Source organism: Staurois parvus, unplaced genomic scaffold, assembly GCF_062004578.1.
Source record: "Staurois parvus isolate SC_StPar_1 unplaced genomic scaffold, SC_StPar_1.0 ptg000303l, whole genome shotgun sequence".
NCBI lineage: Eukaryota > Metazoa > Chordata > Amphibia > Anura > Ranidae > Staurois > Staurois parvus.
In genome coordinates this window covers 15557229-15576743 of record NW_028318099.1, presented here as the reverse complement: position 1 = coordinate 15576743, position 19515 = coordinate 15557229, and the positions used below count along the sequence as shown (strand labels likewise).

Sequence of the window (19515 nt, the reverse complement as noted above, 5' to 3'; positions counted from 1 at the left end):
GCAGTCTCTGGTCATCCCTGTGCTGTCCGCAGTCTCTGGTCATCCCTGTGCTGTCCGCAGTCTCTGGTCATCCCTGTGCTGTCCGCAGTCTCTGGTCATCCCTGTGCTGTCCGCAGTCTCTGGTCATCCCTGTGCTGTCCGCAGTCTCTGGTCATCCCTGTGCTGTCCGCAGTCTCTGGTCATCCCTGTGCTGTCCGCAGTCTCTGGTCATCTCCTGTACTGTGTCTGCAGTCCATTAGTTCAGAATTTTTTTTCCTGTTTTCTGCCTCTAAAACCTAGGTGCGTCTTATGGTCAGGTGCGTCTTATACGGCGAAAAATACGGTATGTATCTTCAGGGGCCAGCTTGAAGTGATCTAGCAGGACTTCATTTTCTGCCTAAAGATCCACTTTAAAACCTAAATTACAGCTTGGCCCATGGGGCATTCAGCCGAGCCCTTGGCTCCTGGTGACGACTCCTGCTCTTCCCATTTCCACATGATGTATGATAAAGTATTGAAGCTAGAGGATCAGCACAACAATCTGACAGTTAACATCTTCAGAAGAACACCAGCAATCACAGCCTTTGGACAACCCTTGTGCAGGTTTTCTTTGAACAATAAATACACAACCCTGAAAATTGCAGACAAGGAACATTTCTCTGAGACTATATAGCATTCACAGTAACTCTTCAGCGTTATGTTTTCACCAGTGTTTTGTGACCTAGCAATGATTAACAAATACCAGAGCATTCTGATATCAATCACAGCTCTCTGCTTTGCTGCTTAGGAGATGAAGGACATTGTGCTAATGTACAGAGATTATACCAATGCAAGAATAAAAAAAAGCAATATTTTATAAAAGACTGGACTTTTCTTTTCATTTTATACCCTAATATTTCCCGGGCTGTTGTAATCACAGCACGCACACTCCGCTCCTCACAAGACCTCCTTCTCTCTAGTTCCCTGGTCTCCTCCTCCCATGCCCGCCTCCAGGACTTCTCCAGGGTGTCACCCATCCTCTGGAACTCCCTGCCCCAACCCATCAGATTATCACCTACTCTCCTCTCCTTTAGGCGCACCCTGAAAACCCATCTCTTCAGGGAAGCCTACCCCGCCCCCTGCTAACTTGCCGACCTCCTCCACTCTTCCTACCACTCCATCCCCCACAGCTATCTCCTCCTGTACCACCATCCCCTCCCTCCTAGATTGTAAGCTTGAAAGAGCAGGGCCCTCGATCCCCTCATGTTTTGCATTGTATTGGTATTGTTCTGTCACATGTTCTGTCCCCCTTTGTAATGTACAGCGCTGAGCGAACTATTGGCGCTTTATAAATACTGAATAATAATAATAATAATAATAATAATAGTAAAGCTAGGATGGCTTAAGCTTTCCTCCAGCTCAGCCAACTGTGTCCACTTTATAAATCCAATCAGTAAAATGTAGTGGCAAGACAGAAAATTCTTCTAATCTGATTGACTGATTTCAGAGAGAGGTTCTATAAAGAGACTTATAACAGGAGGCCATTCCCTGAGAACTGTGTTAATTTACACAAAGCAACAAGCAGCATTTAAACACTTCCCATTGGGAACATCGACAGGGGCTGAACTCCAGGTGTAAAAGCTTTGATTCAAATATATTCCTTGATAGCTACAAAAGATATCAATCCATTTCTGTGCAAGAATTGTCTTTGCAAACCCAGTTATTACCTTGCAAAAGCAGCAGCAATATCATCATCATCACTGTGCTTCACATAGCCTGTGCAGTGAGCAGAGGGCCTACCCAATACAGGCAGAATACTACAGGGGGGGGCAGATATCAGACCAGTCCCCCTGCACAAGAAGGGAGAGCAGCAGTGGCTGGTCTGTATTACAGGTAATTCCTGCACAGAGGCAAAGTGAAAAAGTTTTAGCCATGCTAGAGTTATTGCACAGGTCTGGAAGAAATACACAACAGGCGCCAAGATTCAAGAAAGAATATACATCTTTGTATTTAGACAATGTTTTTTAGCCCAGATTTCTGCTTAAAATGTATGCAAACATTAACGACAACAAAAATTATATTTGTACATATGTTACCCCAAATATTTATTTTTTGTTTTCTATGTGTGTGTTCATATATGTATATTTTATACATAACAGTTTCTCTAATTTTCATGTATTTCTTCCATCTGAAGTACATGGCTGATCCTGCCAGTCTCGCTTTTTATTTCTTGTTCTAAACAGACCATACAAAAACAGAAACTGATCTGTGTTAGGTGGTCAGTTTTCACCCTTTGGCTGGCCATCCAGAGATACAGAATACTGTGCAAACACACAGCATGCCTGCACTGAGTAGTTTGTTCAGCCACCACACCCTCAAGCAATCACAGCCTGTCTCTGCCTATGGCACACACCCCTCCCAATCACAGAATGCCTCTGCCTCTGGTACATGCACACCCCTCCCAATCACAGCCTGCCTCTGCCACATGCACACCCCTCCAAATCACAGCCTGCCTCTGCCTCTGGCACACACCCCTTCCAATCACAGCCTGCCTCTGCCGCACACACACACACACACACACACACCCCTAACAATCACAGCCTGCCTCTGGCACACACCCCTCCCAATCACAGCCTGCCTCTGCCACACACCCCTCCCAATCACAGCCTGCCTCTGCCACACACCCCTCCCAATCACAGCCTGCCTCTGGCACACACCCCTCCCAATCACAGCCTGCCTCTGCCACACACCCCTCCCAATCACAGCCTGCCTCTGCCTCTGGCACACACCCCTTCCAATTACAGCCTGCCTCTGCCTCTGGCACATGCACACCCCTCCCAATCAAAGACTGCCTCTGCCTCTGGCACATGCACACCCCTCCCAATCACAGCCTGCCTCTGCCACACACCCCTCCCAATCACAGCCTGCCTCTGCCTCTGGCACACACCCCTTCCAATTACAGCCTACCTCTGCCTCTGGCACATGCACACCCTTCCCAATCACAGCCTGCCTCTGGCACAACACCCCTCCCAATAACAGCCTGCCTCTGCCTCTGGCACACACCCACCACTTCCAATCACAGCCTGACTCTGCCTCTGCCACACATCCCTCCTCTGGCACACACCCACCACTCCCAATCACAGCCTGCCTCTGCCACACACGCCTCCCAATCACAGCCTGCCTCTGGCACACACCCCGCCTCTGGCACACACCCACCACTTCCAATCACAGCCTGACTCTGCCTCTGCAACACACCCCTCCTCTGGCACACACCCACCACTCCCAATCACAGCCTGACTCTGCCTCTTCCACACACCCCTCTCCCTCCCAATCACAGCCTGCCTCTGGCACACACCCCTTCCAATTACAGCCTACCTCTGCCTCTGGCACATGCACACCCTTCCCAATCACAGCCTGCCTCTGGCACAACACCCCTCCCAATAACAGCCTGTCTCTGCCTCTGGCACACACACACCTCTCCCAATCACAGTCTGCTACTTCCACACACCCCTCCCAATCACAGCCTGCCTCTGCCACACACGCCTCCCAATCACAGCCTGCCTCTGCCTCTGGCACACACCCACCACTTCCAATCACAGCCTGACTCTGCCACACACCCCTCCTCTGGCACACACCCACCACTCCCAATCACAGCCTGACTCTGCCTCTTCCACACACGCCTCCCAATCACAGCCTGCCTCTGGCACACACCCCGCCTCTGGCACACACCCACCACTTCCAATCACAGCCTGACTCTGCCTCTGCAACACACCCCTCCTCTGGCACACACCCACCACTCCCAATCACAGCCTGACTCTGCCTCTTCCACACACCCCTCCCCCTCCCAATCACAGCCTGCCTCTGGCACACACCCCTTCCAATTACAGCCTACCTCTGCCTCTGGCACATGCACACCCCTCCCAATCACAGCCTGCCTCTGCCACACACCCTTCCCAATCACAGCCTGCCTCTGCCACACACCCTTCCCAATCACAGCCTGCCTCTGCCTCTGGCACAACACCCCTCCCAATAATAGCCTGTCTCTGCCTCTGGCACACACACACACCTCTCCCAATCACAGTCTGCCTCTTCCACACACCCCTCCCAATCACAGCCTGCCTCTGCCACACACGCCTCCCAATCACAGCCTGCCTCTGCCACACACGCCTCCCAATCACAGCCTGCCTCTGCCACACACGCCTCCCAATCACAGCCTGCCTCTGGCACACACCCCGCCTCTGGCACACACCCACCACTTCCAATCACAGCCTGACTCTGCCTCTGCAACACACCCCTCCTCTGGCACACACCCACCACTCCCAATCACAGCCTGACTCTGCCTCTTCCACACACCCCTCCCCCTCCCAATCACAGCCTGCCTCTGCCTCACACCCCTCCCAATCACAGCCTACCTTTGGCACACACCCACCACTCACAATTACAGCCTGGCTCTGCCTCTGGCACACACCCCTTCCAATCACAGCCTGCCTCCGGTACATGCACACCCCTCCCAATCACAGCCTGCCTCTGCCACACACCCCTCCCAATCACAGCCTGCCTTTGGCACACACCTACCACTCCTAATCACAGCCTGACTCTGCTTCTGGCACACACCCTTCCAATCACAGCTTCCTCTGGCACACACACCCACCCCTCCCAATCACAGCCTAACTCTGGCACACACACACACACACCCCTCCCAATCACAGCCTGCCTCTGGCACACACCCACCACTCCCAATCACAGCCTGACTCATCCTCTGCCACACACCCCTCCCACTCCCAATCACAGCCTGCCTCTGGCACACACCCACCACTCCTAATCACAGCCTGACTCTGCTTCTGGCACACATCCCTTCCAATCACAGCTTCCTCTGCCTCTGGTACACACACCCACCCCTCCCAATCACAGCCTAACTCTGGCACACACACACACCTTCCAATCACAGCTTCCTTTGCCTCCAGCACACACACCCCCCCTCCCAATCACAGCCTGCCTCTGGCACACACACACACCCCTCCCAATCACAGCTTCCTTTGCCTCCGGCACACACACACACCCCTCCTAATCACAGCCTAACTCTGGCACACACACACACCCCTCCCAATCACAGCCTAACTCTGGCACACACCCCTCCCAATCACAGCCTAACTCTGGCACACACACACACCCCTTCCAATCACAGCTTTCTCTGCCACACCCCCCCTCCCAATCACAGCCTTACTCTGGCACACACACACACGCACACCCCTCCCAATCACAGCCTGCCTCTGGCACACACCCCTCCCAATCACAGCCTGCCTCTGGCATTCACCCACCACTCCCAATCACAGCCTGACTCTGCCTCTGGCACACACCCCTTCCAATCACAGCTTCCTCTGCCTCTGGCACACACACAAACACACCCCTCCCAATCACAGCCTGCCTCTGGCACACACACCTACTACTCCCAATCACAGCCTGACTCTGCCTCTGCCACACACCCCTCCCCTTCCCAATCACAGCTTGCCTCTGCCTCACACCCCTCCCAATCACAGCTTGCCTCTGCCTCACACCCCTCCCAATCACAGCCTGCCTCTGGCATTGGGCTGTGGAAGGGGAGGGAGGGAGCGGCTGGCTCAGATACTCAGAGACTGAATCGGGTGCCAATCCAGACTCTGGGGTGGGTCCCTACTTTAATCTATTCATGCCTGCACCTCCCGGCCCTTTAAGGGGTTACAACACCAGGAGGCGGGGCGGAGTTTTAGGGTCAGGTGACCACCGTGATTCGCTGTCATAGCGGTCACATGATCGGAAAAGTTCCCAATCGTAAAGGGAGATCGGGACCTTTCCCATGAGACACCAACATATGTGCTGGGAGCATGCAGAGCGTGCTTATTATACAGGATTTATATATTATTATTATTATTATACAGGATTTATCTTTTATTATTATACAGGATTTATATATTATTATTATACAGGATTTATATATTATTATTATTATTATACAGGATTTATATATTATTATTATACAGGATTTATTTATTATTATACAGGATTTATATAGCGCCAACAGTTTGCTCAGCGCTTTACAATATAACGGGAGACAATACAGCAACAATACAGTTCAATACAAAAGGGTTAGGAAGGCCTGATCCTTGGAGCTTACAATCTAGGAGGGAGGGGCTAGTGGTACAAAAGGTAATAACTGTGGGGGATGGACTGATAGGAGGAATAGAAGATTTGGTTATTAGGATAGGCTACCCTGAAGAGATAGGTGAATTGAACACCTTTTGTTGAGGTGTTCTTGTAAAGTAGCTTGGGCTTTAGATATCGGTCACAGATCCATTGTGTTTCCTGTAGCCCTGGATACCCAGAGTCCACAAAGCCTGCAGCAAGGTAAATTGTATTTTATTTCTCTGACAACAGGATTCCTTTCACTAACAGGTGTTTTCGCTTCTTCCAGTCAAACTCACATCGCCCTCTAACAATAATCTGCATTGAAATGAGATCTTGTGCAGCTTTCACGTGATCCGCAGAGCTCTGTATGTGCCATGAGGCAGCAGCTGGTCCCAGCCAGCCTCCCCCTCCCTTCCTTCCTCACCCCCCCATATGAGCCAGTTATTCTTAGCCAACCCATGTGTCCTGCTCCCCACTCCCACTCCCACTGACTCCAGTGTGCTTTCCACTGACAGCAAACTGGTTCAGCCAGTCACAGGCAATCCTTGTGTTTATCTCTGCTTTATTACTAATACATTGGTTGTCAGAAAGGCAGGGCGGTGATGCAAGTTAGGTTGTCGTCCTCCATGTACAGTACAAGTCGGTGATGTCATTGAGAGGTCACTGCTGTCACTGGATGCGGTGTAGCATTTGACTTCTGAGCAAGGACGTAGAGAAGCGTAAGTGTTTCCTCTATACTTCTATACAATGACTACTTGTGAATGACTTTATGTACAGCACTCCAGTTTTTTTGCATTCATGTATATTAAGACTTCTGTGTTGTCATACACTTCTGCACTGATGGGGTTAATGTACAGGTAGCACAGGACGGGTCCAGTAGGAATATGATAATGACTGAGGCTTCTAATTGTTCTATATTTGGAAGATCACCATTATCCTTTGTTTCCTTTCAGCAATTTAATTCCTGGGGCTGGTCTTAGTAAAGGGATTACACTGTGCTTAGGCGCCCAAGGCGTGAATATTCAGACAGTTGGGCATCAGCCAATAGTATACATTTCTAGTTTACAGCAATTTGTTATGGAGCCCATGATGGAGTATAGTTTAGTGAACAGATTTCAAGAATACAAGGGGAATTAAAGGCTACGTCTGCTTTTTGAAAATAAATAAATAAATAAATACATAAATAAATAAATAGATGCACCCATATGTGCCTAAACCCTGAGATTGGAGGTTGATTCGAGTGGTATCTTGGATTCCTGAGTTCATAATTTAAGGCGTTTCATTCGCCGCCTCTTTCTGGTGAGTGCGGTGTGTGATAATAACACAAATGGGTGTGAACACTGGTCAAGGGTCCTGGAAAAGGACTATATCTTATCTACTATATTTGCAGTGGGACTATCACAATAGTTTTTTTCTGCACTAATTGAGTTTTTGGGAGTTGATATATATGTATAATTAATATTTGTTTGTGCTGTTTTATATATATATATATATATATTTTTTTTTTACAAAGAAGCCTGCAAAGCATTTGAACCGTTATCAGTGGATGGCAGGTACAATGCAGACATTCCTGTAGACACTTTCTGAAGCCACTGGAAGGCACGGACTTTCGGTTAAAGGGCTACAGGAAGTGTGAATGGACTGCAAGTGCAGCGATCACCGTACTTGTGTTCCTTTAATAAGTACATATAGAACAGTGCAGCGCTTTCACATTCAAAGCGCTGCACTGTTCTATATATATTTATTCACTCTACTCATTATTGGTAAGAGGTTAGTGTCAGCTGCTCGAGAGTTAGGGCTCCATTTTAGCGCAAGAGGTTTTTCTGTTATTTTCTTTAATAAGTACAGCCACCATGCGTTACACATAGGAGTGTGACATGTATCATTGTAAGAAAGGTGGCCTTAGCCACCTTTGACATGTATCATGGTAAGAAAGGTGGCCTTAGCCTTTAAGTATATCAGATTAGCCTAGAAACCCCTTTGCTGTACACATATAAGACTATTGCAACAGTCTAGCAGGCGGTATGATTAACATGGGACAAAATAACATCGGACTGTAGAATTGGCTCTACGAGCATCGCATAATATCTTTATCGCATTCTACAGAATGTCACAAGCTAGTTGAATATGGTGCTCAATAGTGACATTACATAGATGGTTTATGAAAGACGTTTGGCTTTCGGGTGACACCATTCATTTACTAACTAAAAATAATGTAGTGCAAGCTTTTGAGGCAAGAAAGGAAAGGCCAATAGGACTTGAAAGCTTGCACTGCAAACTTTTATAGTGGAAATTGAACAGAAGAGACCCTATTGGTGGACTGTTCTCTCCAATAAATACTTCTCCCTGCCTGTCGGTGGTAATGTACTCTGAACTGCGCATGCGCAGTTCAGCATACATTTATGGCGCCCCCTGTGTGTGGTGATGATGTGATTCCTGTGCATCATTGCATCCCAGCCATTCAAACAGCTGAGCAGATCAAACCCAGAAGGAAGACCAGGAGAAGATGGAAGTGCCTGTGACAGCGGAGAGCATTGACATCACAGAGCTGGAGGGCATTGTTTGACGGGTAAGTTTGCCATAATGTGTCAGTACTCCGTGCATACTAGCACATTATGGAAGAAAGCTCCTGGGGGCCCATACGGCCCAGCCTCACCTATGTAGATGCAGTATTGATCTAATGCTGCATCATTCTTCCACCAGCTCTACACCGAGTGATCAAAGACCACTGATCGCTCATTTCTCAGGACTGCTCTGAGTACAGAGCAGTGACTGTCAGTCACCAGCTCTGTGCTCTGCCCCTCCAGTGCTCACTGGACAGCTAGGCTGGGGAGGGGGCAGGAGTGGCTTGCTCAGCCTGCTGAGAGGCTAACCAGCTACCAGTCAGGAATCTGACAATATTGTCGGGATCCCTTAAGTGCCTGGACCGTCTCTGTGACTTCGGTGATTAATATTCAGTGATAGAGCTAAGTGCACTCCTGTGACCCACTGGAGAAGTATGGCTAAAAGAGCTTTTAAATTAGTGAATGAATGTTATCACCTAAAACTGACTATACACACATAGATTATTTTGTTCAATACAGGTTGAACATAAATAATAGATTTCCCTATCAAAAACTGTTTACAGTGCAGATGCATGGATCTCCTGCTGCAGGTATTTGTTTTTGCCAGCCAGCTCTACCAGCTATTGAATACCTGAACAGGGGCTGCAGCTGATTGGTTGCAGTCGCTGTCCAGCCAGCAATTTCCTCCCGGCTTCTTCGATTGCTCAGTAGAAGGACATTGGGCGGGAGGTGGCCGACAGGGTGACCCTTACAGTGAAATGTGTATAGTGTGCCCTCAACTTTAATCTACACTTGTTTTATTTATACTATAGCGCCGCATCTTTTATGTTATATGGTTATTTAATCTACACTTGTTGATGGCTAATGCAGTGTTGCTGCTAGATGGCTTATGTAAATGCATTCTTTTACAAGTATTCTCAATTAAGATATTAAAATAAAAAAAAGACATAGCATCAATACCCTTGACTGCATTGCATTCTACACCCCACGTACATACAGGAACGGATATACAGATATATTATTAGGATTCGTTTAGCAATAGTCAGATGAGAGCTTGTGGATAAAAAGCCATTTGCAAGCAGAGGAATATTTCCACATTGTAGAGTACTGGCAGTTAGGGTGGGGTCTTGGCATGAGTAACTGAAAATTATCCAAAAAAAAAAAAAAAGAAAAAAAAAAGAAAAAGCAAGTTACTCATACAAATTCAAAACAGGATGTAAGGGCTCCATGCCCATCTACCACTCACAGATCAATCTGCAGAGGTTTCCTGTATGTTATATGTGAAGTCGTATTTATTTGCTGCCATTATTATCAGCTTGTGTATTCTATGGGAAGCAGTCTTATACTTTGTAATAAACCTTCTCTTATTCATGACAGTGAAATTCTGGAGAGGATGATTGTTTTGCAATGTTCTTCATAATTGGAACATGTGCAAACAAAGGAATTATTCCTATTGCTAAACCTGACACCACCCTCCTTGGGAGAGCCGGGAAGCTCAGGCTCTATTTTACAGTTGTCATGGAAACAGAACACGTATTGATCACAAAGCAGTATGATAGGTTTGGGTGCATTCATATGACATAGATGCTTAACGGCCCTTTTTATGCAGGGACAGTTAGAGATTTTGGAGATCCTTTTTTTTTTTTTTTTTTTTTTAGATGCTAAACAATTTAAAGCTGAACTCCATGAATTATTTGCATTGTATATGTTCATTGGTTCGGCTTGGCACATATGTATTCTTCATAACTGATGGGCTGCTGGGATAGCTGACAATTGCTATAGCAGTTGCTACTACAGGAATAGTCATGATCTTCTGGGTCCGGCTTGGATTCTAAGCGAGCAGCTGCTCCACTGCACACCAACCCAGGGGTGGACTGACCATTTGGAAACTCAGGCACTGCCCGAGAGCCTGGGGTCAGTAGGGGCCCCCATGAGATGCCCCTGGTACCTTTTTCATAGGCTTTTTTGAGTTTGGACAAGGACACAGGGGCCCCATGATCCCCTATTGCCTGGGGGCCCCATGAGTTGTCAGTCCGCCCCTGCACCAACCACAGGGGTCGCTCTGCTTTTCATAGAATGCCTTATTTTTTTTCAATGAATAGACGTTCTCTGATTGGATGAGGTGGGGAGGAGGGACAGTGCCTTTAAAATGTGTGGCAGCGGTCCTGAGCAAGCGTCAGTGTGTTGTGAGGCAGCGCTTACATAGAGCTGCTGGGAGAACACAGTGATTATTGCTATCAGCTATTACTGCTGGCAATAATCACATTAAATCTGACAGGCTGGTTGTACCCAAGTCGATACAATCAGCCTGCCCATAGATGATTTGAACCATCTATGACCACCTTTACTAATGATCTGGTGGTAGTTGTAAAATTTTACATTTCCTCTGCCTCACCTGAGGAAGAACAGACAGCAATAAAAAAACCTGACTCTAACCCTTCCTCCCTCTATACAAAAATTCAAAAAGAAAAACATTTTGGCGTTTTAAAGTCTAACTCCAGGAACTGTATTTTTCGAACACTTACTTTGTGCCAGCTTGGCTTCATGTACTTATCCATTTCCGATATCTGGAGGCATAGGTGTGTGTGCGGAGAGTACCTGGGCACACTGTAATCACTCCATGCGCCATAGGCGTAGCTTCAGGGGTTGCAATGGTGACCTCACTTATGCTCCAGGAGGCTTGTGCAGCCGCCCTGCCACATTAGGTTTTGCAGAACCTGGACAGGAGCAGGGGTGGCATTTACTAGAACCGATCTCCTTTCCCTCTTGCAACCACTGAAAGCTTGCTTCTCTACCTTCTGCCAGCATTCAACTGCTGTTTTTGAGGGAAAGGGGATTGGTTCCAATAAATGCCGCCCCTGCTCCTGTCCAGGTTCCCCTACTTTCTGCTGCCCGGGCCCCCCTGTGTGCTCCCTTGGTCCCCCTTCCACAGCGGTGCTGGATTCCCCTACTCACCTCTTCCTCAGGCTGCTGCAGGGGATGTTTCAGAATGGAGAGCAGGGAGAGGTGCCAGTAAATATGTCTTTTACAAGCCCCTTCCTTTTCTGAATGAACACTGTGAGTAATTGGTACCAATTACTCACTATGTTCAATTAAATCTGATGCATAGTAAACTGCGTTTACTTTGCTTTAGTTTAAGAATGTCTAGGAAGCTCTGAAGAGAGCTATTCCTGTCCTGTGCAGCTGAGGCTGCAAAGATGGAGATTGAGGACTGTGTCCTCAATCTCCTTTCTCTGTCACAAAAGTGAGATATCGGGGGTCTGTTTAGACCCCTAATATTTCACCAAAGCCCCCCAACAGGGCTGCTAAAAAAATTGTATTGTAAAAAAATAGTGCCTTACTGACACTGTCCACTTTTAAAGTAGGCTAAGTTTATATTTTTACAGTGACATTTGTTTTATTATATTTTTCTAAAATTTACTTACTATAAAAAAAAAACAGGGTGCTGAACTCCACGTTTGTTTACGCTGTATCGCTGGGGAAAAGCGTTTTCCATGTCTCCCTGCATAGGCAATTCAGTAAACTGGGAGGGCTCCGGCTGGCCGGTCAGTCCAGACCCTCAGAGTTTCTACTTTCACCTATTCAAGGTGATGGGGCAAACCCTTTCCCCCAGTGGCTCACTCTCTGCTCACCCCCCTAAAACAGGCTAGTACAGCTCCTACCTCCCCACCCTGCTCAACCGTGCACTTCCACATAAGGTGAGGGCAGGCAGGCCATGCTCTGAGCTGCCTGGTGAAAACAGTGGGCTTGTATGTAAATCTGGAAGTCAGAGGGTCTGCCCAATCCAAGCTCTCTGAGATTCCTCCTTCACATACAATATGGTGTATCTATACACAAACACACGTGTGTTTGAGTTTTGGGGTGCACACCTCAATCCAATAGGTGGAGGCTGCTTGAGATGATGTAAATTACTTTAGTAGACAGTATTACATACAGCAACAGCTGAGATCTTTTAGGATTTTGTGTGAGCGGCTTCCCCTCTGCACACTGACCACAAAGGGTTGGCCACTTGGCACTGCCACGATTCACAGTGGCACTGCAACAATTTTTTCAATGAATACAAGCTGTTTTCTGATTGGATGAGTGTAGATTGTGACGTTATAACTCCTCCTCTCCACCTCATCCAATGAGAGAATGGCTTGTGGCATTTTATGAATGGCGGAGGTGCTGACCAAGCAATCCCTTATGCTTAGTGTGCAGAGGAAAAGCCGCTCGCACACAACCTGGAAGATCATGGCTCTCACTGGATATAACTACTACTGCGATTTACAGCAGCCCTCCAGGTATCAGATATGGGAACTTACATCGAACCAAACCTGTTCAAGGTAAGCATGCAAAAATATTATTCCTAGAGTTTAGCTTTAAAATGTAAGAATTATGTATTTTAGGATAAAAAAATGTTAATGCAAAGATGAGGTTCTGTGCACTGCGGTCCTCAGGGACAATGTCATGAGTTACTAGCTTAGGTATACCATTTAGATACACCAAATCAGAAATAATGTTACTTGTTTTCAGAAACAATTGTAAATACAGTGCTGCATTTTATTATCAATCAAGCATGTGAAGGTCTGAGACATGCCCTAATTGGCTTTCTAACACAGTAATACTGAACTGCATGGGGTATCCTTTGCTTTTCTGCAATGTTGTATATTGAGGGGAGGTGTTCCAGAACCTTCCAGGCTCTATGCATTATTCAGAACAGCACTGGGATTAACTAGCTGTCCCATGCAGGGCCGTTGATATGGTGGTACAGGCAGCTCTCCTGTACTGGACAGAGGCTCCATGCTCTCTGTCCCCGTACACTGCTCATTGCCAACGAACATGGTTCACTACCCCTGTAAACTTTTTTTTCACCCCTATACACGGTTTATTGCTCTTTGTAAACTGTTCACTGCTCCCTACATAGTGCACAGGGCCGTCTATGCAATACAATGATCACCGTCTTCATACACTCCCCACTACCCTCATACACGGCTGACTTCCACCATGTACACTGCTAAAGTAGGTGGAGGCCATATCAGGAAGTCTATACAGACCCTATGATTTCTAATTGCGGCTCTGGCCCTATGAATGCTATAGAAGGCTTGTGGGACTAATAAATTGTACATGAATGGGCAACAACATTTTTACACCCCAAACAGTGGTATTAAGTTGCACTGAAGCATGTCACATGTCTACTGCTCATGGAACACAGCAGGCATTATTTGCGATTCTCTCTTTGTGCTGCATTACATGCTATTTTATTTTGGGCCAACCTTAGGAATTTGGGTCCCTGCAGGTAAGGGAGAGCTTGCTTTGGATGCTACCAAACATGTTCAGATTCCCTATGCCTTTTTGAAATAACTGCCATGTGTAAAAGGAGAACTTCTTTAGTTGGCAAGAAGGAATATGAACACGATCATGAGAAAAGTGATCACTTGATATAATGGTTATAAACCATATTAATTTATGGCCAATAGATATCTGGGGTTGCAACTGTGATTTCCCTAGACTTCTCAGCAGAAAGAGTTACTGAGGCCACAATTCTGGGAAAACTGAAATTGATTTTATTTGAAGGATAAAAACCTTGGAATGGAAAGTCTCTGTAAAATGATCCGGGCATACTTTCAACAAACTTGTTTTGGCACACTGTAGAGGTCTGGAAAAAATGAGGAGCTTAGCTATGTGTGTAGGAGTCTCAGTTCTTTCTCTGTAGAAAAAAGTAAAATGCTGCAGTTTATTCAGTGCTTTGGGGAGTTTGAACCCACTACAGCCGTAATGGAAGCTAGGAGATTTTATAGTAGTGAGCAATACCAATAGTGAAGCAGCTGATATACAGGCTAGTTTTTGGCTTTGAATGGGATGCCGCCAGCACTGGAGGCCAGCAGATCTGAAAAGGCCATGATGGGAGGGGTGGTCCTATAGGGCACGAATGACCCATGTATATAGATATGCCTATACAGTATATATCATGTCCTTAATCATAGAGTTTGGGATATAAACCTATGTATGCCAATGTCTGTGTTGGCCAGATTTGGCTATCGCCATGGATGGCCTTTACCCAAACAAAAAAAATAAGCATAATTTGGCTCAACTTGCTTGGCTGGTTTAAAGTGAACCTGTCAGCAATTTTAAACCTTTACAATTAAAACTGATGCTAATAGCTAGAAACACAGAGCTTCAGAATTTACCTTTAATAGCCAGTAAATTGCTAATGTGCGATTGCACAGACATTACCATGTGCACAAAAACCCAATGTGCTAATTCAGTAATTAAGTGCAAGGAGCAGTGACCTTTCTCAAACAGTCACCACTTCTGGAGTTAAGACAATGAATGATACATGCTGAATTGCTGTGGTCTAAGAAACTTTGTATATTTCCTTACAGAATTAGCCCAGACATTTTATTTGAGAAGTCAGTACAAACGGCAGTCTGGACCTCATATCTACCTTGTAATTACATTACCACATCCTGAGAATAAACTCACTTGATTTGTGTATTATTAGTCTTTTGCTTTGTTCCAGACAATGCCTGAAGACCTTCCTTTCAATATCAACATTAAGGAACCACGATGGGACCAGAGCACCTTTGAAGGAAGAGCCCGGCATTTCTTCATGGTGACAGATCCTCGCAATGTTTTACTTGGGCCGAAAGTGCTAGAGGAAGCAAAGAACATTGTTGAAAATTACAGGTTCATTTACTGATTGCTAGACCTTTTTATCCTTCAGAACTGGGTGTATACTCTTTATAAAGCAAACTGACCTAAAAACATTGGGTTGCAATAACACTATGGGGTTGATTTACTAAAACTGGGTTCAGTGCTCATGGTACCCTAGGGGAATCCAGATGGCACCCTGGTTGAGAAAGACTGATCTAAACAGACCCTTTCTCAAGTGAGAGTTGAAATACCATTAGCTCATTAGCATCCAGACCAGATGCATTGCAATGTGCTCTTAAATGAGGAATATACTCTTAAAAGAAAACGTCAGGAATAAAAAAAAAAATAAAACATCTGAACTTACCTAGATGCTGCATCTATCCCTGCCAAATCTAAGACTGAGAACTGAGCAATCAAAGACCTCTGGTCACTCAGGTTTGGTCTTCACTGAGCAGGGACAGACAGTCACTGCTCTCTGCTCTGCCCCTCCAGTGCTCACTGGAGCGCTGGACTGTGGAGGGGGTGGTAGTGGCTGGTTCCGGTTCTCAGCGGTTCACTGAGAAGCTGAGCCAGCTGTCAGTCCAGGCATCTAAGTGGATCCTGACATTAATATTGAGATCTCTCCAGAGTCTTTATGGCTCTGTGATGCTGAAAATGGATCACAGGAGGACAGAATGAAGTGCACTCCTTTGACCCACAGGACAAATAGGGCCAAAGAGCTTCGGCCCTACTTCTCCTTTAACATATTCCCTGCAATAATGGATGTCTGGCTGCCCCAAATGTTAGAATGTATGGAGAGTTCCAGCGACCCACAGTCATAAAGAGGACCACAGTCTATCTAAGCCTGACAATAATAACAGTGTGACAACAGTATAGCTCTTGGTATGTGTTGCAATTGAGCACTGGGGACCAAGGACATGTAGTTACACCTGTTGTTCAAAATAGGCGGGTGTTTTTTTGCTTTGCATCTTCATGGCTGATTTCATTAAATTTGCATGTTATAAATCTTTGATTTGCAGAAATAGAATACCAACACCAGGATTAACTGAAGACCAACTATGGAGATCCAAATACATCTACGACTCTGCTTTCCATCCAGACACAGGCGAGAAGATGGTCTTGATTGGAAGGATGTCTGCTCAAGTCCCAATGAACATGACCATAACTGGCTGCATGCTGACATTTTACAGGTATGTCCCCAGACATCCATGAAGCCAGGAAGCATTAAAAGCTCAGTAGCTAAAGGTTTATTTGCAAAACTAAAGGAAAGGAAAAATTGAGCTATTGGCTACTGTGTTTATCTAAAGCGGTGTAATTTGGAGATGTGCGGCACTGGGAAAAATGCCTATTTGGTCATTATATGCAGTGCTTTCTCTGCTGGACTCTTACAATCTGTTCTCAAACTATTTGCACCTACCATGCGTTCATTGTGGCAAAATTGCTTTTAGAAAGGCAGAGAGAGTGGTGGAGAGATCACTGCTAACTCTTTGGTAACCAGCTGGTATCTATTTCATACATAGGCATAATATTAAACACATGGTGCACTAAGATCCCTACATTCAAAACTAGTTTGATAATTCTAGGCAGCAATATAGTTTAAAGGACTGTACGGAGAAGATATGGAACCTGCTATTGCTGACCTCTCTCTCTGAAAATGCTATTTGCTATGCTTGTTCATTACCTTTAATATTTTATGAGGGTTCATATACATGGAATGTTTTTGTAGGCATTTTTATGCCTGGCATAAATTTCCTGGCACTTTCCTGCACCTGGGGAGCCACACATACTACATTCAGCCTGCTTTACAAATGAATGGTTGTATGCGACCATACTCCTGTTAAACTTTGATACTTCTTTGCATCTGTGTTTACCCGCACATGTGCGTCCATAGTGTAACACCCTCCAGTAATATGTTAAGTGAATACAAGATGGCAATGTTCTGTGGTTCAGTTGTGCAGACTCTGTTGAAGAAAAGCTTTGTTGGACTTGTATGCTGTTAGCAGGACTTCACTGTTTAGGTAACAAGTGAACAGACTACATTTCCCAGGGGAGCTGGCTAAGGGGCGGGGCATATAAATACAGAAGCCGAGGAACCAGAAGGCAGGAGATGGATGATGAGAGCCAAAGAGTGGGTGTGTGAAGAAGGCTGTGCAGGACTTTGGAGACCTGGCCTGGACCAAACCGCAGAGTGTGAAGGAGTGAGGTGGAATCGCAGGACGAGGGACCATCCTGCAGGCAGGTAGATTGGAGTGCTGACACCTGCATCGCTTTTCCAACAAAAGAACCAAGAGGACACAGGGGCCCCCCTGATGAGATACTATCTGCCGTCTTACTGAAGCTACCGATCGGGCGACAGAGTCCCATACTCAAATCTTTGCTAGTTGCAAGTGACATTGTTAAGTTCAGTTGCCTTCTTTTCAGTTCAATTCAAATTTAGTTTGACAGTTTGATAGTTCTTTCCAAATCACTTAGGTAGAAACACCTCAGAGCTGGGACTGCTGTTTGCAAGACATTTAAGAACTGATCAAAGTGTTACTGTATTTCAATAATTGGTTGAATCTCTGGGAGTGTTTAACCCTTATCCTACACACATATACCAATGTCATGTGTTGTGCTTGCACTCTTTACATTTTGACTTCTATATAACCACAACATTAGTTCACTGTAAACTGTGTGTGTGTCTATTTTTATGGATTCAAGCCAGGGGGTCCTCTTGGTCAAAGGTTTAGGGTGGTGTCAGCAGGGGTTGGGCTTTTGAGGTGGGCTTAGGACAGACAAGGAACCCAAAGATACTCAGCGGCCCTCAAGAGGGGTAGTATTTTTCGAATATGAAATGTCTGCATTTGGTAAATGCATCAGATGCACATTCGTGGGTAAATGCCAACACAAAGAAGTATCAGCATTTACAAGAGTACAGTCATATACAGCAATTAACTTGTATGGCAAGCTGTACACAACATTTGTGGCTCCCCAGGCACATAAAAGCTCTGGAGAATTTGTGCTAGGCCAAACAAAAAAAAAAATCCTATACTGTGTATAGCATGTGTGTATAAACCCTGAGCTACTGATCCAGCACAAGCATAGAGATGAGAAATTATGACTTTTCTCTGACTTTCATTTGCTGTATGCCTGTTCCAGGTCTGTGACTTAGAAGTGTTGAATCTAACATACAGCTAAGCAACTAGCATTTTCAGGAGGACGATAATGACACCTCTTGACAGGTGTACATTACATTTGAATCCATGTATGGCTATCTCATCCACTAAGATAGTAGTGTGAAGTAAAACTAATCTTGTAATACTCTGCTCATATTTTCGACTACTTTCTATAATCTATTGACAATCTATTTTATCTGCAGAACAACTCCAGCAGTCATATTTTGGCAGTGGGTGAATCAGTCCTTTAATGCCATAGTAAACTACACCAACAGAAGTGGAGATGCACCAATTACAAACAGGTAAATGTATGTGCAAACTTCAGCCTTTTAGTACATGGCTGTGCCAAAATAACCTGTATTATTACATTGCATTGATACACATATTCCCAATGCCAAAAGTTTGAGTTGCAAAACGTCTGCCAAGAGGAGTGGGCCAAAATCGCTCCTGAGATGTGTGCAAACCTGGTGGCCAGCTACAGGAAACATCTGACCTCTGTGATTGCCAACAAGGGATTTGCCACCAAGTACTAAGTCATGTTTTGTGAAGGGGATCAAATACTTAATTCCCTCATGAACATGCAAATCAATGCATAATTTGTTAGACATGCATTTCTTTTGAATTTTTTTGTTGCTATTCTGTCTCTCAGTGTTACAATACACCTACCATTTGATTTTTAAGCTGATCATTTCTTTGTGAGTGGGCAAACAATCAAAATCAGCAGGGGATCAAATACTTATTTCCTTCACTGTAACTACTGTATCATAAAAATCTGCAACCAAGTACACAACCAAAATCCATTTTAACTAGTCATAAAAGTACCTTGAAATGCTTGAACAGGAATGATAGGTTATTTGTTCTATTTGCTGGAAGCTGGCTTGTACTCTGTATGTTTCTTTTTCTTTTGTGTGTTGACATTTGGAATGGATAGAGTTAACAGCCCTTGACCAAGGCTTGTTAATACCTGTTGCTAACAAATCAAAATGCATGTTACTTGTACAGTATTGTGATGCATTGCTATTGACTTCAATGAGCCTCCC

At 45.4% G+C, this 19515-nt stretch overlaps 1 protein-coding gene across 1 annotated transcript in view; it reads left to right on the top strand.

Annotated features, from left to right (window-relative positions):
- The first annotated feature begins 6611 nt into the window (after positions 1–6611).
- The window catches only part of SFXN3 (sideroflexin 3), a 47323-nt gene continuing 34419 nt past the window's right edge, over positions 6612–19515 (top strand). Inside the window, exons 1-4 of the mRNA XM_089683288.1 lie at positions 6612–6839; positions 15187–15353; positions 16340–16510; positions 18679–18777. Of these exons, the coding sequence (XP_089539414.1) occupies positions 15190–15353; positions 16340–16510; positions 18679–18777 (434 nt within the window). The 5' untranslated portion in view covers positions 6612–6839; positions 15187–15189. The remainder of the gene's footprint in view (positions 6840–15186; positions 15354–16339; positions 16511–18678; positions 18778–19515) is intronic.